This window comes from Oreochromis aureus, linkage group 1 (genome assembly GCF_013358895.1).
Source record: "Oreochromis aureus strain Israel breed Guangdong linkage group 1, ZZ_aureus, whole genome shotgun sequence".
NCBI classification, from domain to species: domain Eukaryota; kingdom Metazoa; phylum Chordata; class Actinopteri; order Cichliformes; family Cichlidae; genus Oreochromis; species Oreochromis aureus.
In genome coordinates, this window is record NC_052942.1 from 1,182,319 (window position 1) to 1,203,762 (window position 21,444).

The 21,444-nt window shown below is 40.7% G+C and overlaps 1 protein-coding gene across 1 annotated transcript; it reads right to left on the reverse strand.

The window, feature by feature from the left end:
• Positions 1-7,011: 7,011 nt before the first annotated feature.
• Positions 7,012-18,793, reverse strand: cdhr5a (cadherin-related family member 5a). Its single transcript, XM_039621111.1, has 14 exons — positions 18,701-18,793; positions 16,129-16,301; positions 15,830-15,889; positions 15,393-15,482; positions 15,220-15,306; positions 14,398-14,502; positions 14,134-14,319; positions 12,979-13,069; positions 11,773-11,870; positions 11,482-11,688; positions 10,484-10,597; positions 10,328-10,394; positions 9,720-9,880; positions 7,012-8,831 (listed from the first exon to the last, which is right to left on the reverse strand). Exons 1-14 carry the CDS (start codon positions 18,789-18,791, stop codon positions 8,247-8,249), a joined length of 2,115 nt encoding a protein of 704 aa, XP_039477045.1. The 5' UTR covers positions 18,792-18,793; the 3' UTR covers positions 7,012-8,246.
• Between the last annotated feature and the right edge of the window lie 2,651 nt (positions 18,794-21,444).

The following is a 21,444-nucleotide window of genomic DNA, read 5'->3' on the forward strand; positions in this document are numbered from 1 at the left end:
TGAAAAAAGTGTTACGTCATCAGATCAGAGTAAGTTTAAATCAGCTCACACGAAGTTAAGTTTGTTTATGGATGCTAAGTGTAAGCCAATGCCAGTGGTGCTTCACCATGAGTCACCTGGACAATGGCTAAGTACAAAGCCTCCAGTTTAATCCACTGAGGAATTTGGTGATATGCAGGGGATGAGCTGTTGAAGCTCAAACTGTGAACACTACTGTCTATTGTACATTTCAAAATTGTTTAAGAGCATTTTATTGAATCCTAACTTAGAACACATCCAGACTAATCAAAGAGTCAAATTAAACTACATTTAGTCCAGCTTTCTTTACCGTCTGAAACAGATCTTCATTCTCAAACGTTCACATCTTCTCAAACAACATGTCAGGACTGTGAGGCATTTTCCCATTAAAGGTTCATCAATGTTTGTCCATAAGCCTTGTTTTATTAACTGAGTCCTACAGTAAAGTATAGTAAATATTCCAGTGCGTGGATGAGGCTGACAGCTGTAGTTCGAGTTAACAGTTAGCAAACATGTTAAATATAAAAATCATCTATCATGTTTGTAAAGACAGACATTTCCACAGATTAATAAAACTTGCTTTGGTATTAACTGGATAAGAAAATGAAAATGTCAGTCAGTTGCCTGAAGGAGGGCAGGAACCTGTCAAATAAGAGTTCCCAGTAAGTAGCTAGGTTTACAGAGTCTATTACGCAGATAGATGACTCAGAGTTTAGCTTAACTCTCTTTCTGAAATAGAACATATATATTTTCCCTCAGCTCAGGGTTGACAAACTCAGAATTTCCACTCCTTCAACTCTCTTGACCCCCGACCTCCATTCAGGACCTCTTAAAACCACTTCCCTGTAGAGGAAGATGGTTTTATAGTTTGTGTATAAAAATGTACGACAACCAACAAGACTCAAACTTTATTATTCCCTCAAGTGCTTTACATCAATCACTATAATGTACAAAATATCAGCTATACATAAACCATAGATTTCCCCATAAATGTTGTTATTTTAACCAACATTCTCAATAAATACATATAAATACTAGTGCTTTCAGCGTTAATCTCGTTAAAACGACGTTAACACCACGTGGGGCTGCAGGGTGTCAACGCAATAGCGCCGGTTAGCTCGTTAACGTGTTAGCGCCATGTAGCCCCATGCATGGGGTGATCTGCGCTAACTCGCTAACGGAGATTTGCCGCGTTAATGCGGTTATGGCGTTAACATCATTTTAACGAGACTAACGCTGACAGCACTAATAAATACACATATAAAGTCTTTACAGCTGTTTAGTACTCAGTAGATAAAGTTTTACCTTCACATCATTTTCTCAACCTGGAATCACAACAAAACCGCTCTAGTTTCGTAAAGTTCATACACACTGTGTGTGGAAATGATGACAGCTCTACACAAAGAAGTTACTCACTGCTGCTAAAAGCAGGACCAGGCGATACTTTGGGGTATCTGGTATTTAGCATGGGTAATTTGTGTTGCAATATAGGGTTGAGCGCCTGAAATTTCAATGTTGAAACCATACAAATACATGATAATCAAGTGAATACTGATAACTAACTCCCAAGCCATTAATGCAACCCCCCCCCCCCAAAGAAAAACCTCACATTACCACTTTCTAATAAGGCACTGCTTATCAGTGGGTTTATTTAGTGTCAATAAATCATTTGCTAATGGTTTATAGAAAAATCATGCACACAAAGGCAGACTGCTTTAGGCACATAGTGTGAAAGCACTTTACTGTATAAAAGATACTCTGTAAGGTCTCCACTGTTTAAGTAGAGTCACATTTTACCAACATCAGGCAGGAAAAAGTAGCAGGTACTGCTAGTTAGCAAAGCTAGGCTACATAGCCCTTAGCACCACTCCTATCTGCTCCTGTGGCGTTGCTAATGTTTGGTGCTCTTGTTGCGAGACGATGTCATGAGCCTATCTTCTGCTAACCGTCACAACATTTTTAACATGGACAAACAAAGCACATACTGTAGGTGAAAGACAAACACGTACACAGGAAGTTTATTTCTCACTTCAAGCATTAAGATATAAAAAACGTAAACATTAGCCTAGCTCAAGCACGTGCAGGGGGGGGGGGCTTGAGCACCCGCCCCCTTCCTGATGGGTGCCCAAAGTTCCCTTTTGTTGAGGCAATTTTTTTTTTAATTTTTAATTTTTTTTTTAAATGTGTGTGTGCGTGTGGAGTCCTGTCTGTGCCCCTCAACAATAATATTTAACTATTAATCACAGTTTTGCTAAAAGGATCTGGCTTGCATCAGTCACATGATCACCATTAACCAATGATCGCCCTTGACGGCAGAACGCGCTGGTTACGAGCCGGGAACGAGCTCACAAAGAGCACGCGCATTTTTTGCGGTCCAGAGCTGTAGGAGAAACACAAATTACCTCAGAGACACAGACTGATGCGACAAAACCAGTGGCGAATTTTGGCACTAATGGCTTGCCATACACAGCAGTATTAGCTTATTACGTACACGTTGGTAAGCTGTCTTGTGGCAACTGACGAGCTGAAACAAATGAGCGTGCTGTGGGTGCAACAGCGCGACAAACATTACCTGTCCTTTTATTAACTGCACATGTAGTGCTGGTCATAGCTGCTGGCTCACTGGGTAAGGCTGTCATGGGTCTGTAGCTCTGTCACCGTGTTAGGGAACATATTTAGTTTTAAAGTAAGTTACAGGGCTTTTCCTGCCTTTCTGGAGGGATTATATTTCACTTAAAACGATCTAATATGCATGTCCACATAATTATGGATTATTATAATTATAATATTTTAAAAAAAACACGCTGTATTTTAAAGAACATACATTAAGAAACAGATTATATTAGATTTATATTTTAAATAAGACAAAATGCTGATTTTACAGCAGCAAAATTATTGTATCTCTCCAGTTTAAAAATGTAATAAGCTTTCTGCCTGCACAGAGTGGATAGTGAAACAAATGGAATCATCATAAATACATTATTATAAATTTATTACTTTTTTCCCCTCGTTGCTTTATTATTGTAGCTCTAGTAATAAATAATAAGGGAAGGATTCTGGATCAGCACCATGATGGAAACTTGTGTCCACAGTATATACAGTATTCTGAAGAAGGTCTAAAATGTCACTGCATGTGCGTGCATGTGTGTGTTTTATGTATATGGATTTTTGAATTATTACTCATAATATAACATTGTCCAGACATGGCTGGTAAGGACATGAGGAGGAAACAGTAGGAGCTGTGTGAGGCTACTAAAGGCAGTGGATCCCTCAGCAGCTGGATTACAAAGAGCACAGGTAACATTAACACATGTACCAGTTGTTGGAGAGGTATTCCAGTATAAAAATAATAATAAGCACAACTGGAATGTTTTGCTTCTATAACATTTTTCTGTCATCATTTTATTATAGTTTAAGTGTAAGAGTTGTTAAGTGTGGATAATTAAATTATAGTTTATTGCAATAGCAAGTTGTGCCTTGTTCTCAGATGGACAGCAAGTGGAGAGTGATAGATGAGATGAGGGGATGGAAGGAGGGAGAGAGGCAAAGAGTGATTCACAGGCAGGGTCTAGTTTATTTCTCAGTTTTTTGTTGCCTTATGGTTCCAAGCGCTGTCACCAATCTTTGCATTTTGTTATTATCTCATGACACTTGTTTAGTCAGCTACCATCTCTCCTATGGACTTTTTAATGTCTACAGTTTAACATGCAACAGATTTCATCCGTCTTTATTTTCTATGAAAACTTCAAACTGCATCTGTTCATTGAATTCTTTTGGTTTAGTAATGATGCAAATAGTATTCATTTCTAGGCTACAAGAAGCTGTGAATCGAACACAATCCACACCCCGTTACAGCCCAAAGACAGAAAACCTGTCAGCATCACCAAGGGAGGCAGGTGTTTCTGGCTGTCTACCTGTCCAGATCAGACCAGACATAAATGACAGTGTTGTTGCCCCCCCCACACACACATCCAAGAGGTTTGCTGGGACAATGATGGAAGATAAGTTCTTGCAGTTTATGCATCAGAAACTACTTGATAAATTACATTTTACAGATGTAGCTTTGAGAGATATTTGCAGACAGTGAATGTTGGAATGTTCAGTTGTTCTTGATTGTGTCATTGCTTGACTGTTGTTGTCTCAGTCGGAGAGTTTTTGGCCGGTGTCTCCCATGCTGCGTCACGTTTATATTGCAAGGTAACATGTCATAGAGCCGCAGTCAAGCATTACTGGATGTAGCCCAAAACTAGAATGAATGCATTTTAGTTTTGTAATTCAAATACCAACAAAGCTTCTATAACTGCAAAATGAATGGTCTGTTTTATGATAATGATTATACATTCAAACTTATAATTGGTGATGGATTCAGTATGAATTCTGTCAATGAAGACAGAATGAATTACCAATGACATAAAAGGATTTGTTGACTACCAGTTATACCTCTTTATAAATGGTGCCTATTAGAAAGTGAAGCCAGTCACTTTACAATAATGAAACTGGTTTATTAGTAATACTTTGTGATTTGCTTTTGTTGTTTGTACCATAAAGCTAATGACATTATAACCTGCAGTGAATCTTATACCACCTGAAAGCCTGTTCATTTCCCCTTAAATGTTGCCACATTTGTACAGAAAGTGCATTTGTGGGTTGAGCAGCAGAGTTCAGTATGTGGGTTGTGCCCATGAAAAACTTGCTAAATCTTCTCTTCCAATGCCAAACAAATTATTCTGCTGTTGACTGATGTTTGATGTTGTTTATTGAATTGGATGACTGAAGTGTGAAAAGACAAGACAGAGATCAACTTGTTTTTCACCATGAAAAACAAGTTGATCTCACAAGTGTTCGGTGGGGTTGAAGTCAGGACTGCAGGCAGGACATCCTCAACAAATCCACTCAAATTCTGGAGGCGGTCTCTCTGTGATCTTGGAGGATAGAGTTAGCTACTTGGCTGTGGAGGTATGGGATTGCCAGCTGTTTCAGGATATCTCTCTGTATCCAATGATGACATCTTTCCAGTGAGGATAATACCGCCCCACAAAATAACAACTCCTCCACCAAAAGCAGTCAGCATAGCATTCTCCATGCACACTTTGACCTAAGTGTTGTAGGAATAATCTGGACTCACTGTTGCCAACATCAACTCAAATAGGTCTGATGGTGAAGAGCAGGTATTAAAGACTTATGCAACAGGAGATGCATTTCTGTGTTTCTGTAGAAGACCAGTTCCTAAGTGCTGACTTTGTGAGGAAACAGTTTTCTTGTGGTGTCGTCTTTTTGGAATGCACACATTGCGGCTTGTCTTTGACATCCCCTGTTATATGGAACTTGGCCTTCAATTTGGAGGGGGGGGGCGCAGAGCCATTGCAGGGGGGGCGCGGTATGAAAAGAAAAAAAAACAGAACGCTTGGACACTGCTAGCATAATGGACAGGTTTTTGACGGGGCTCCCACACAAACACAAAGCAGGAGATGAAGCATCGCCAAATATGTTTCCAAACCAACTTCCTTCCAAGCCAAAGACTAGAAAATATGGTGAAGCATATCTTCCTTTTTTTATAATTCTTTATTTCTAAACTATTACTTCACGTAGGTGATTACAGGCATTAATCAACACCATTTACAAGGGAAAAACAAAACAAAACGAAAAAAGAAAGAAAAAAACAACAAAAACAAAAAACTGTCGGGAGTGACCAGTTAGCTAGGTTGGTAATTTCCAGCTTTGAAAAGAAGATTCGGCTTATGGGTATTGGCATATAGGACCCACTTATCCCAACACGAGCGGAACCAACACACCCTGTCATTGACATAAGCTGTTAGCTCCTCCATCCTATAAATCTCTAGCGTAATTTCCCACCATAGTGACAGAGTCAGTATATCTTGCAAGGACCATTTCTTAGTTATACCTTTCTTACTGGCAACAAGTAACGCTCTTAACAGACATGTATCATTTTTAGACCAGTTCTGCGGTATACAACCAAAAAAGATTGTCTTCATGTCCAGAGGGAATGTACAGTCAAAAATGCCTTGTAATGTACCATGAATGTCTTTCCAGTAGGTCTGTAGCAAAGAACAGTCCCACATAATATGGGTGTGATGTGCTCGTTGGTGTCCACAGTTTCTCCAACACACAGAAGGATTCCCATCATAATGAGCCTGTTGACACGGCATATCTTCCCTTTGGCTTCACCTGCACAAGTGCCAAGGTAGGTCTCCCCTGCAGAATTAGTTTCCCTGCGTCGGGAGCAGCGCTGGGCTCTCCAAATCACGGACAAACAGTATCCCACATTCTTGATTTTTAGTTCACAAACACTTCTTGTAATAACTAACTACTCCTGACATTTTGGACATGTTAGCTCTTTGTGCAGTAAAGTTACAGTGGGATACAAATAATATCAGGCTGATCCTGCCGTAATTTGTTCCCCCGGTTCAAATCACGGACAAACAGGATCCCACAGCTGTTTATGTGTTTAAACCCATTTTGCACAGAGAGGCATTTTTTGAAAAATGTATTGACAGCAATGTTGAATATTATTACACAGGGAAAAAACAACTACACGTAAAATAATTACACCGTGACGCCTCTGCCTTTCTAAATGCAGGGACAGTAACTGCGTGTAAAACCTGCAGATAGTCAGATTAACAGTATTTTGTCTCTATCTGTCATTCTGCAATTCATCTCATGTAAACAATAACGTGGCGCACAGCGTGACGTGAAAAGAGGCACATACTTTTGTCGTTGCGTGACGAACTCTGTAATCCTCGTCCACACGTAAACGCAAAAAAGGAGTTTTAAATAATCTCCGTTTTCGGTGAATCGCAACGCCGTTTACGTGTTGACGAAAGGCCCAAACGCATAGAAACAGCTGAGTTTTCAAAAATACCCGTGTAGGTGTGGACGTGTAAAAGAGTTAGTAGTGTATTTTATTACTACCTGTAATTTATTGCCGTTTACTTGTATTTGCTTAATTGTTTACTAAATGTTTGAGGTGTGAAATAAACCGCAATGGAGCAAAATATGGGTGTGTGTGTTTGGAGGATGTGTTTGGGGGCGTGAACATTTTTCTTGTAAAACAAAGGAGGGCCTGGCAAAAAATCTCTGGGAACCACTGCCCTAGGGCATGGGTCTTGTTCAGATTTGTCAAATGTGGCTTATCAGACACTAACTGACCCTGGGAGCCGGGTCCATGGTGCTGCAGATCACCACCAACTGAGCACCTGGGGTAGCAGAAGCTCAAAACAAGAGTCAATAATAGAAAAGGCTGTTTGGCATTGGGAGAGAGGATTTGGCAAGTTTTTCTTGAGTGCACCCAATAAACTCAAATCTGCTGTACAACTCACAGAAGCAGTTTCCTAACAAATATGGCACCATTGTTAGGAAATCAACAGGCTTTCCAAAGGTATAAGATTTACTTTACAACAAATAAATTCGAAAACAAAAATGTCTCTTTTTCTGTGATAAGCTTAGTTAACAGTTTGAAAACTGAGGTTTTTGGCCCGTGGTGGTGTTCCTTCAGAAAAGTTCAGTGGGGCAAGAAACTCAAAGAGTCAGAACAGATTATTTAGATGGCGGGTCCATATAGGAGGTTTCTATGAGTCCAAAGAGGGTCTGATGTTTTTTTAACGATGATGTCTTTAAAAAAGAAATTAATTTCTCAGGTAAACGTTGGAAAGGTCTCCTTAAAAACCTTTCCAATGTTTAGAAGGGGAAAACGTTGCTCTTTGATCACCTGTTCGGTATTGTGTTGCTACATTTACATGCAAACTGTTACACACAGACTGTAAAACATCGGATCTCAACCTCGACTAGGTTGACTGCTCGTGTTTTTTGCCCCGCTGGACTTGAGGTAGTGCTGGCACTGTGATCTCTACAATTCCTGTAATGGGGACTGTAATAGTCTAATGGGCACAATTATAAACCAAAAATGTGTTAGTGTTATTGGAAGATCTTATCTCATCTTTAATACTTGGCCCACACTGGTTCCAAGTGTATGTTTGGTATCCAGTTATTTCCACTGGAACTGTAGTGTAGTATACTCACAGTAGAAGACAAATACTTTTGGATGCTTGAGTCAGTTCTTTGAGGTTGGGCAGTAGTCCACAGATGTTAGACGTGCCATTGTCCACTGCTGAGACCTTGACTGTAGGCTTTAGCATCCAAAAAGTGGCAGGAAAGCAAACAGCACTCTGCTCAGTCCTTTCAGACTCCAGTTTGACCTCTGACCTCTGCTGTCAGTGCTCCCGCTCCTGGCTTCCCTCCTGTTTTTCTGAACTAGCGTTCTCTGGGTGCTGTTCCTCACTGGTCTCGTGCCCATCATCAGCCTCTCTTAAAGGGGCTGCCGGGTCTCTGACAACACCTTCCATCTCTACCTCCCCCTCCAGCTCCTCCTCAGTCTCCTCCTCCACCCGACCCACAGTGTCTGGGATGATCTCCACCTCAATGTCTGACGAATCTTCACTCTCCTTGAACCACACAGTCTTCTGGCCCTCCTTCCTCCGCTGCTTGGTCAGGATTGACCTTGTACCATATTCATCCTCATCTTCTCTGCCCCTCCTGGAGGGTCTCACTGAGGGACTCCCCTTAGGGATGTGGTTAGTATAGACGCCACATGAGGAACAGTGGTGGCTCCGCCTCTCTAGGGGTATGACGCGGCCCCGGGCCTGGGGGAAGGTGCTCCTTCTGGGGAGAACGTTGTTCCAGCGTCTGGCTCCCCGACGGCTCAGCTCCCACTCATTCTGGAAGCCATCATTGGTGTACTGCAGGGAGTCTCTGTGGCCACTTCGGGGCTGGCCGGACTGCAAACATGGGCTCAAGCACTACAGTCGGGAGAGAAGTTCCTCATTAATAAAGCTGTTAATGAAGTATGGAATGCCTGAGGTGCTGCCATTGCACCACCTTCAGTCTGTCTCTGAAGCCTAAACAATGGAGGTGTGTTTTTATTCTTTATCATATAGGCAATAAAGGCTTCAAAGGCTTTCACTTTATCTATGAATAAGTGAGCCAAGCAGGAATGCAGTTTATTTAGTCTCCAATAATTAATTCCATGTTATTATATTACACATGTACAAAAATAACCACTATTTACGTTAATAGTTAAAGCTTAGTTTTAAAATTGAGGCCAGTTTGCCGTCAGTAGAACTGGTGTATTTGAGGTGGACTAGCACACATTATTCAGCATAGCCTCAAACCATCTGTTCAAACTTACACAGTAGTGCGTTTCAACCAATCACTGTGGAAAACAGTCACTGGTGTAGAGATAGTGGACAAAGCTAATATTCAGCATTTGGAATGGCATTCCCATTGTTGGTATCACAAGCCTTTGAAAGATATTTGGACTTTTTTTTTTAAATCAGCGACTATAGTAACGATTCCACCTGACAGCTAAATATCTGATGAAAATTATAGCCAAAGCTTTTTGTCAAGGTTGATTCTTGCTAAGGGACATTTTTTACAGTATATGTATACTGTAAATGTTAACTTTGACACTTTGTTTACTTTAGAAAACAATAAATCATTTGTATGATGTGTGCTGTGAGATCAGAAAGAAGTGTAAAAAAAACAACGGAATGACTGAAAGCCTGATATTGTCTGTTACACTCGTTTACATGATGTCCAAGATGGAAAGCAGTGATGAAGGATTAAAGATGTGTAAACTTATCATCTTTTCACCGGTTTAAAATATTTCCATTGCCAAACCGACTGACCTCACATAGTTTGTCCACACCCGTATTTCCCTTCCACAAGTGGGAAACTAAGAAGCCAATAACAATCAGGCAAAGGATCAGCAGAGCTGCCATGATCAAGCCCAGAAGCGCCATGTCACCTGGACGATAGCCGATGTTAGAGGGAGATGGGCTGGCTAAATCTGCACAGGAAGAAAAGCAAAGGACTTAAGGTTAAAGGAATGATTATTATTAAAGCTACGATTTCCTTACCTTTAAGTGAAAATGAACAAATACCACAGTGCCCATTTTAAATTTCACTGAAATGTTCAGGAGGAATCAAATGGGCTCCCAGCCTCAGTATGCCGTAATATTTCTGGCTTACATTTGACTTTGTTTTACAATATTACAAATAAAGAATAACAGCAGACCCTTTAATTTTGAAGAATAAACTGAAAAACACAGTTTTGAGTTCCCTCCTTGAGAGGTAATAATATATCATATTTTAGGTTCATTTGAAATCATTAGTATAAAAACCTGTTTTTTTATAACCATTTAGTAATGTTTTTAGTGATTTTGTTTTTACTGATATGACATGAAATTAGAAACAGGAGAAATAAGGTGAAAGTTTTTCCAGTTTGAAGTCTCACCAGGTATGACCTGAACTGAGAGGGCTGCAGTTCCAAACTCCCCTGTTGTCACATCCACTGCTCGGAGCTGCAGACAGTCAAAGTTTAACAGCTTACAAAGTGTCAAGAACCAGGAAGTCTTTGCTCTCATTGTGCCATGACGTCTTAAAAAGTCACCTGAAGAGCGAAGGACTCTGTCTTCACAACTCTTTTCAGTATCACGAAACCATCAGAGGTCACGTTGACGTAGCTGCTGTACTGAACCTCGTATTTGACATCTGGATTCACACCCTGACAAACAAACAAAGATTTTATCTTGTTAGTTTATCATTGGTTGTGCATTTAAAGCTGCATTAAGTGATTTCTAACCAGCAGACGTCCTACAACAACTTACACAATAAACATAAGTGTGATTGCGTACCTTTTTAACTGTACAGGGATTAATCATCATTAGCCCCGGCATGCAAAGTAAACACCTGCACATTTTTAACGGTACTCTAGTACTCCTGTACATTTAAATCTTTATAATCTACTACGCAAGAAAAAGATTTAGTATGTTCTTCCTGTAAGCGATTCTTTCAGCCAGGGTTAAATAAGAGCAAGAACTTTAAGTTATTCTTCTCTGTATGACTTTATCAGGCTCTGACATTGTTGTGGAGGAATTTTGCCCCACTTTTCTCTACTTGTTGTTTCAGGTCACTGAGGCTTTAATTTCACACAGCTCTCTTAAGGTCCTGCTGAATTCCGATCAGCTAAAAGTCCGGCCTGGAATGTGGCACTGCTACACCTCGATTCTTTTACGTTCAGCCATTCTGTTGTAGATTTGTTGTCCTGTTGCATGAGCTAATCTGGGCCCAGATTAGCTCATCCCAAGATTTATGCTTGAGATGAATTTACTGGCACTTTGGGTTAACATCCACCTGAATGGCCCGGACCAGCAAAATGCAAAAAACAAATGATTTCCTGGTAGCACGTGTACCTGACAGTCGGTCGGTCTCTACAACCCTTCCATGTGTAAATCAGCAGCATCCATAGCTGACCTTTTCAGTTAACTTAGTAGGGTGTTACTAGTGGTTTTGCTTATTGTAGCTAGAAGCTGTCAAACCAGCCAAACGTCAGGGTTAGGCTTATAACGTATACCATAGTAATTAGCTTTGATTTCAAAGAGCGCTCACACTGGCGAAGTCTTCGTCCCGTGCTCGGACCCTGAAGGGTCGGTTGGTGTTTCGGTCTCGGAGGATCATAGTCTCAGGCACAGAGTTGCTGTAGATAAATCCTTCATATCTCTCCCTTTCAAAACGAGGAGGACTCCTGCTCTTCTTCATCACATCAATGGTAACCTGTGTCACTGCAAACTGATCTCTGTTGGTCACCTGCGATGCCTGATAGTAAAACCAAATATTTAATTGTTGAAAATCTGTATTTTCTTTATATTATTTGACAAATGTATATAATATTTGTTTTACCAGGATAGTGAGGGTTATTGGACCAACAATATCAGCAGCTTTGGTCATTGTGATGTTCCCCGTTTCTTCATCAATCTGAAATATATTTCCTTCATTTCCTACAGATAAAGGAAAAAAACACATAAACAAAAATAAGAGCATTTTCTTTATGCTGCCTTACAAACCAGCAGAATAAGCTTACTTTATTATTTAACCACGACCTGAATCTGACTTACTGAAATTTGACCTCATTAACAGAATGGTGCCATGAGAGCATGTACAAAAACAAACTAAGCAGCAGTGATTGCAAAGTCTGTGCAATCACTCGGTTGTTGCTAGCCTCTAAATGGAAAGACAATTTACTTATTTTTTCCTTCTATTTTTATTTCATGTGAATAACTGAGCTTCTTATATCACATAATTAAAATGAACAATTTAAAGTAAATGGAAAGGATAAAAAGCATTTTGATAACTACTTTTAGTAGCAGAGCCTTCAAACTTCTATCAGTTCAATTCAATTCAATTTTATTCATACAGCGCCAAATCACAAGAACAGCCGCCTCAAGGCGCTTTATATTGTAAGGTAGACCCTACAATAATACATACAGATGATAACAAGTAAGACTGGTTTCTGAGTTGTACAGCTGGGGTGGGCAAGGCTAAGCATCAGGCTTTCAAATGAATTAAAAGTCTGTCTGGGTCTTTGGTTGATTAATAGGCTGGTGTGAAAAATTGCTGCCACACCGCCCCCTCGGCCTGTGCTTTGAGGTTTCTGGTAGTTAGAATGACTCGGGGGTGTTGATTCATTTAAACTAACATACTCATCCTGCTGCAACCAGGTTTCTGTAAGGCAGAGTAAATCGATTTGTTGATCAATTATTAAGTCATGTACTAACAGAGACTTGGAGGAGAGAGACCTAATATTTAATAATCCACATTTCACTGTTTTACTCTTTGGTTCAGATGTGGATACTGTATTGTTCTTTCTTTGTGATTTTTTATGTTTAAGTTGTTTATTGCTGGTTTTTAGTTTGTTTTTTGTCTGTTTGGGAGCTGACACAGTCTCAATGGAGATGGGTTTTTGGGGGGGTAGCAGGAGGAGAGAAGCTGCAGAGAGGCGTGTAAGACTGTATCAGTCTGTCTATATGTGATAATCCGTTTCATAAGAACACCAAACTGAAACTGTTGAGTGTAAAACTCAGGTCCTCCAAAGGTTTTGTATCCAACCTCGTAATATTCTGTAGCTGATCTGCTCGCTCCTGTTCTTGTCTCCATCCTTGGCAAACACAGGGCCAGGTTCCAGCACCAACGGGCCTTCCTGTGGGTGAAAATCAGTCTGTATTCATTTAGCTGTTATCGTGTGTCCTCCACACTGACTGCTTTCACAACATTACCTTTAATATTACTATCACTGTCTAAATACTGACAAACACAACATGCAAAAATCACCAAAATCTGCATCGTCCCCATGTCATTGGATCTCATGTCAAGGTTTTAGCCTGCAATGTTTGGCCCTACAGTGGAACCTGAGCAAGTGTCCTCCCTCACAGATAAACCAGTGCTGAGGTTTCCCTGAAAGGCTGAAATGTCATGATGCTGGTATCTTAGGATCACTATGATCACCAACACACGCAAGCACTGCTCTGATGATCATTTTATTACCCCGAAATTCTGTTTCCCCACTTTTGTGGTGTTTTGGTGCCCAGCACAGAAGTGCACACCTGCCATGGTCTGTAAAATAAAGCAGCTCGAAGCTGATAGTTCTTATTTCATAGAAACTGTGTCACAGCTCTGACAACGGTCACTGGGAACGTCTGACTGTGGTGCAGACTGCTGCCGCTGCAGTCATGAACATCAGAACGAACCCTCAGAGCTTCGATGGAAACATTTCTGAACATGTTTAATCGTTTACATTATTCACTCCCCAGATAGCAAATGTATTTAAATCAGCATGAAGGTTATTGTGACCCTCAAATGTCTGTGCAGTGTACAGACTTAAGACACTTTTTCCTGTTTATTTGGTTTTAATGTGTGTAGCAGCTAAAGTAACAGTGTTTGCCTGGATGCACACATTCTTTGTCCAAAGTAGCACAGACTGGTATACATTTCATATATTTGTGAAACTGTACTTGGTTAAATAAAGAATATGTTGTATACAGAAAACCTGTTTTTTAGATGATAAATGTTTTAATGACATCATATCAAATATCAACTTCCCCTGTATAATAAGGTTTTAAGCTTTTTTCTATGTGAGCTAGAATAGCACGATGGCTCATGCACAATTAAAATAAGGCCCAGGGATGTCAGCCATGTGAGCGACTTCCTGCTCATATGAAGCACATTTCTTTTTTTGCTGATGTAAACATCAGAATCAGACCCCACCTGTTTCTCTGTGAGGTTGACTTTGCCTCTGTAGCCGCTGCTCACACACAGTTTAGCAGCTCCTAAGTTTGTCCTCGTGCATGGCTGAAACCACGGAGGCCGGTTGTCCACATCCTTCACACGCACTGTGATGGTGGCCACAGAGGTGAAGAAGGGCTTGTTGGAAGCTGAACCGTTGAACGTATCCTGTAAAAAGCAGACTTCAGACTGTTTCTTACAGAAAAAGCAAAACCTTGCTGGATGTTTTCATAAGTCATTACTTACCTGCACGTGTAAGACCAGCGAGATCTTTTGTACGACATCGTAGTCCAGGATGGATTTCACAAGTATCTTTGGAGTATTGACGTTTTCCAAGCGGAAATACTTGTCCTGAGGAAACCGACAGAGACACAAAAGATAAAGTGCCACAACCTTTTGACACAACGTTACTTGTTGCTCAATATGGGATAAAAAGAAATTAAAATTGGGATGAAAACATTTCAAAACTAAAAAGAGAGTTTAGTCCAAGAAGACTTATTTTTATCTGCAGTAACTTGGTTTTGGCAGCTCGACTCTGCTCTGCACCTTCTTGCCTCTTCTGTGTAAATGTGGAAAGTGTGAGAGAGGAAGAGCTGCAGCAAGAGCTCAGCGCAGAACAAACTGGGCACGAGTAAGAACAGGCTGATGAGGTCAGATGGAGCATGAAAGGAGGAGCTGAAGTGGAGGTGGGTGAAATTTAACTGTTTAACTGCCATGTCCTGCAAGCCTATTGGCTCTTTAAATTGCTATAAACTGAACCACTGACACAGAGATCATCTTATCTGAGTTTGATTTTGTGGCCTGACGCCTGAACCAAGGCCATGCTCAAAGGTCCATCAGAGGTTAGCAATTGAGGGAACCTTTACACTTTTCTTCCCGTTGTTAGTAATAAAGCTCTAGTCATAGGCATAATTTTGTCCAAGAGAAGTTGATTCATGTGGGACCTGGAGGAGAGGATAAATGACCAAGTGTGATGTAAACAAATAGCAGGTGCATGTATTCTGTTCATTTGTCTAAATGTGTCAGAACTTCATCATAGTCATTTGGACATAGTTTGTCTTGTCTTACTGTTGCCGTCTCCAAGCGATAATACAGCGGCTGTGAATCAACATCTGTGGCTTCTATCAGACCAATACTGGAGTTGACAGGAATGAGCTGCAGGACATAAAATGGTTCAAAGAGTCAAAGAGGAAACACAAACGCGTGTTGTTCTGCAAGCATGAAAGAGCAGTGCAGCCCACCTCATTCACATCCAGCACGTAGTGGTTCTGAGCAAAGTTGGGGGGGTTATCGTTCACGTTTTCAACCAAAACCTCGACGGACTCGTTCACCTTGAGGAGAGAGAAGCAGCTCAGCTTCAGTCAAACAGCGAGAACACAACAACGCATTAAGGCACTACTCCTAACAACACAACGACACAACAGCACTCAAGCCTCAACCTGTTCATTTCCATTTTTATAATCATCTAGTTTTTTGCCAAAGTCACACGGGGTCACTGGTGATGGGGCAGAAAGAACTGCAGGCTGAAGACCCCCGACATGGACCTCACATAACAACATAATGTTGTCATTAGGTGTGTACAGGTGACCTGATGGAGATTCACAGTGTCCTGACTTTCAGATTCATTCAATTCATTTGCTGACTTCTGTCTGTTTTTAATGTGATGACTCTTACTCACAGATCTAGAGCCAGCTCTGCTGCACTTTATCCACACCATCAGAGTCGCGCTGGGCAATGACTAATAAAGAAACAAAAGCAGATACATGGGACACGCCTACTGCAGGAATATTCTGAAATATTATTAGCTGTAAAAGAATACAAATAAATGTTCATAATGATATCATTACAGTACATGCTCATATGACCTAGGTAGTCCTGAAAACACTTTATAAACTTTCTGCATACCACATTCTAGTATCCAATTCTAAAAACTGACTACATATCTCTTATATACATTATTTGTGTTCCATACATCACCTCATAGTCCAGGCCTTTCTTTACCATGAGGGCATTTCCTTTCAGGTAGAATAAATCTTCAGGGTTCACCGTCACTGTCAGAGTCACATCACTGTTGGAGCTGATTTTGGCCACCTGGACGTCAGCCGTGTTGTTTTCTGACACTGGTATGGGGCCAGGGGGCACCGTGCAAACTGGGAGAGCAGAGGATACAGAAACATGTGCAGTGATTGAGGTTTTAGAGCAGCAACACACAGAGAGAGCTCAGGAGGCCACGCTGTGGCTTCATCACTCCCTGCTAATGTGTCACACAGAGTTTGGGAGTGGTGGAGTGATTGGAAGGGCTTATTGGAGCGAGAGATGGAAAAGTCTGCAGATTACAGACACAGACGTGTATATGATACAGTCACCTGATGGACTTTACTCTAAAGTAAATTAAGCTTTTGCCAGCGTCCATTGTTTTCTGAGATGGTGAACTTCGGTTTATTTGCACTTTATTGTCAAAGATTGATCATCAACTCGTAGAATACAAGCACTTCCTCTTTGTTCAGTCGCTCCTTTTGTCACCACAGCATCTGCCTCCATCATGTCTTAAATCCTCTTCTGTCCTCCTTCACTGCATCTTTAAACCTTCCCTGTGGTCTTCTTCTCTTTGCCTTCACCATCATTTGTCATATCCACTATCCCTCCTCTGCACATGTGAAAACCATCTTTGCTTCTTAAACTTTGTCTCCAGATTTCTGGACCTGAGCTGTTCCTCTTGTCCAGCCCGGTCACTTCAAATGCAAATCTTAGCATCTTCAACTCAGCTCCACCTCCTGTCTTTATGTCAGTGCCACTGTGTCCAACTTTGCATCACAGGTCTGTTAAATCTTCCCTTTCACTATCCTTCTGTCACAAATGATACGGACACTCCTCTTCACCCACTCCACCCGGGCTGCACTCTCTTTTTCACCTCGAGCACTGCCCATTGCTCTGGATAGCTCACCCCAAGTATTTAAACTCATGCACCTTTGCTGCCACTCGTCCTCACAGCTTCACTTTTCCACCTTCCCTCTTATTCAAACGCATGCATGTGTGCAGAATACAGACACACACACACACAAAGAAAAAATGACTGGCTTGCACACCGGGGCTTAGGATTGTGTTTTGTTTAAGCCACATGCTAAAATATGCACATTTTCAGAAAATATAGAACATGTTTTCTTACTTGTGTTATTCATTTAGACCTGATAGTTTTCCTGAGAAAACCTTTTATATCTGGGTGTTCCATATTTGTTAAAATTCCCCCCAAAAAAGGGGCAGACATGAGCCTAATCCTAAACCTATAGATGCCACTGGTGAGCTTGTGGATGTTAAGAGGTTAAATTACAGGAAATACTTCTAGTAATGACGATTCTGAACATTAAGAAGTATTAAGATGCAAACATAGTTCTAAATACAGTAAATACGGAAATATTAAAACCCCACTTCTGAAAAAGTTGGAGCACTGTGAAAACGTCCTGTGCCAAATGTTAGCTCGTTTACTCGGTAACAGTTCCAGAGATCATTGTCTGCTGTCTGCTCTCATCATGACGGGACAAAGCCTCGCATGTTTCAGCAACACAATGCTAAACCTCGTACTGTAGCTGTTATAATAGCATGGCATTGCAGTAGAAGAGTCTGAAGTGGCCCGCCTGCAGTTCAGACCTTTCACCAATTAAAAACCTCCATCCCAAAAGTTCAGCAGCTCCTCGTTTTCTCACATGTTTAAGGAACAGCGTAGGAGATGCTGCACGGAGGCAAACATGGCCCTGTCCCACAGTTTTTTTATGTGTTGCTGTCATCAAATTCAAATTTACCTTTTTTTTGTAACGGTACAGTTTCTCATCTTAAACATTTGCTTTTCTCTGTTCTACTGTGAATAATGGATTGGTCTCTGAGATTTGTAAATCATTACATTCTGTTTTTATTTATCTATAACTCACACAGCATCCAAGCTTTTTGGTTTAAAAATCTTAAATCAATGTGAAAACTGAGAAAAAATGTTTTGCACTAACCCAAGGGATCTAAATTTTCACAGGTACATTAATACGTCCGGTGATGGTTTCCATCATACTATGGTAATACGACCTGTGAACAAAACAATGTTATTACCAAAAATAGTGGTTAGTTACATTAGGAACTGTACAGCATGTACAAAATATATATAACAAATGAAATCAGCCTAGAGCATGACATTGGTTGGTTTCCACCTTAAGGTTCTCCTATGATGTGACCGTATCACCTGGCCTAATGATTTGTGTGGCTGGCAGTTTGATCAAACATTATTCCTGGACTCTTCCTTCTCTTTAGTTTTGAGATTTTTTCAACATTCACCACAAAACCAACATGAGGCACAAAAACACAGTTAGCCGGACCCCTTCAGACCTCTCAATAAATCAACCCAACAAGAAAATATGCACTTCTTTTTTTAGGTGTGAGTTTGAGAGGACACAAAACGGGTCACGATCTCTTCTTCAAGGATGAAAAACTGCCCCCACACACATTCTGTCCACAGGTCCTCATCCAGCCCCACATCACCGCCCTTCACAGAAAACAAAGCTCCACTCACGTCTTTGAGCCAGACAAAGGTTATAAAGGCAGACTGCGATGAAGCATCCAAGGACAACGTCTACAGGTTTGCGCTTCGATTTCAGTTCCATGTCCTGATTTCAGCAGCAGCAACAAGTGAAGTCCCGAGGAGGATGAGGAGCCCCGTGGTACCAGCTGGTACTCGTCACCATAATGCCCCGTTTGTGCTGCTCCGAGAGTGGGAGTAGACTACAGTCGCAATGTTTGTGACTTCATCTTACGGGCACATATTGCATTAAGCGCCTGCCAGCAGAGGACTCGCAGCCTCCCACTAAAATACTTGCATCTCTTTTAGCTGGACTGGTCATTCTGTACTGGTGGCCCTGGTGCATTCTGGGAGGAATCCAGCAGACGAAACTGGAAACTTTTCTCATACATCAATATATTTTAGGTAGACAGCCCTTTCAGTTTGCTTCTTTGTATGACTCACTAATGATGACATACTAAATATACATGCATATAGTTACATAGTATTCTTTTTTTTTTAAATATTTTTTATTGAGCGTCAAGAATGTAATACAAAGATATACATGTAACGAAGTCACAATGCTCCTTTTAATATATGTACCCCACCCCAAGAACATATTGGACACCAATCCAGAGAGAAATAAAAAGAAAATAATAATAATAAAAAATTTAAAAATTAAATAAATTTAAATGAGGTACATCAAAATTCATATATAAAGATGTGCACTTAAAAGGCAATAGTTTGCACAAAATTAATCGCCTTCACAACAATAAGGGTATACGGTTACCTGTATTCTACATATACACAAACATACAGTATTATGCACGTCTTTTAGGGATTACGTGGGGAGTAAGGAGGTTGTCAGAGTAGTTACAGGAGAAGTTGCATCTTGATGAACTTTCAGACCTTCTCTGCAGACTCAATGATGAGTCCGAGCTCAAGGCTCTGAGAAGCCAAGCCATCTGCTTGAGGGCTGCTTAAAACGGTTTCTCAAGAACCTGCCTGAGTGTTCAGACTCTTTAGGTGGTAGCCATACCTTGTAAAACAGAAATGTGGTTGGTCCAGATGCCCATGGCCGTGGACCTTGTACCAGATTGTTTAATGCAATCTTGGAGATTAGGAAGACGCCAGAGCAATGAAGAAGTTTACTGGTATCGATTTTAATTCATTAGCCTGACATTAGTTTTTGGGATGGCTAAGCATCCTTAGGCCAGATACTTAAACCCAAGTTCACCTGAGTGAAGCACTTAGGTGAAGAAAAATGTGCTCACATGACAGTGTGAATGAGGCATGTTGTATAAAAAAGTGCTATATAAGAATCAGTCCATTTGCCACATGAAGAACGTGGCTGCTGTCCAGAGCTGGAGTACCTACGGAGGATAAAGTTGATGAGCCATACGATGACGCTATGGGAAAGGATTGTTTATGTTGGCTGAGAGGTGATGATTAGTGAGTAACAGTTCCAAGAAAGAGCACTTCAGATGTGATGTTTGCTTTGAGTGTTGGAGGAGTTGCAGTGTCTTTGCGGATCTAGAGAAAGCATTTTACAGAGTACCAAGAAAACAACTGTTGTACTGCTGGCAGTATGTATGTGAGACTGGTGCAGGACATCTATGAAAACAGAAACGGCAGGAGTAACAGATGGGTTCAAGATGGGAGTGGGATTATATCAGGGATCCTCTCTGAGCTTATAATGGACAGGGAGGCAGGAAAACAGGAAGGAATCGTTTTTACTACTACAGGAATTGTTTGACTCCTGTTGCAGTCATTGTTCAGTCAAACCCAAAGGTGGGGCTTCTTTTTCAGTGTGTCCAGCAGACTAGTTTTCATTTATCACCACTGTCAGTATTGAATAACTGGATTTTAACATTTATAAGGTGGAACTATTATGCTTTTCCTTATTTTGTGCCATGCATATACTCTCCCAGTGGTGGGTGTCTACACTTAAAATGAGCAGTAAGTCATATAATGAGGCCACGTAAACCCTGTGAGCAAAAAACTCAGGCTTCAGGCTACACTAAGTACTCAGTCAGCTTTGGTTCTGAATAATGTCCATGTACTGTGTATGCCACAGCACTTAGCCTGAAAAATGATCTACAGTCCTAGTTCCTACAAAAAAGTCTTGAATGTAAGAGTCAAGTAAGAAATAACACAACATTTATACAAAAGTTCTGAAAATGAAAACAAAAAACTTGAAGCTTCAGAAATGTTTCTGTGTCCTCTGCTTCCTGTCTCATCCCTCACATGATGATAATGACAGAAAGTTACACTGGCACAAAGTGGGACACATAATGGCCTCACATGTGGACAAAGCAGCACTGTGCACACACTAGGCTGTAGTACATCGCACAAATACCCTCCCCGCATCTGTGTGGGAACAACAAGCTCAGAGTGTCATGATGTCACACAAAGCTCATACATTGTGCCTCCATGCAGCAGAAATGCTTCTCACCAACACAGACAGATCGGTAGTCTGTAAACATTATATATATATAGATATGTGTGTGTGTGTAGATATGAAGGAGGATTCTCTTTTCCTTGGTTCTCATGAAGATATATATATATACTACGGAAGCGTAGAGCTGCCACCCAAGCAAAAGAAAAATAGAAGTATATCACATTATAACGTGAAAAGTTTATTGTTCTAACAAGATACTTTTCACGTTTGAACAATATAATATCACGTTATTACAATATGCATAATTATCACATTCGTACAATATAAATATTATATTGTAATAACGTGATATTATGTT

Coding starts and splice junctions, on each gene's coding strand:
- cdhr5a (XM_039621111.1), bottom strand. CDS start 18,791: ATGGAACTGAAATCGAAGCGCAAACCTGTAGACGTTGTCCTTGGATGC. Junction 14,503..15,219: donor ATCGCTTGGAGACGGCAACA/GTAAGACAAGAC, acceptor CGGTTTCCTCAG/GACAAGTATTTCCGCTTGGA. Junction 10,395..10,483: donor CAGAGTCCTTCGCTCTTCAG/GTGACTTTTTAA, acceptor GACTGTCTGCAG/CTCCGAGCAGTGGATGTGAC.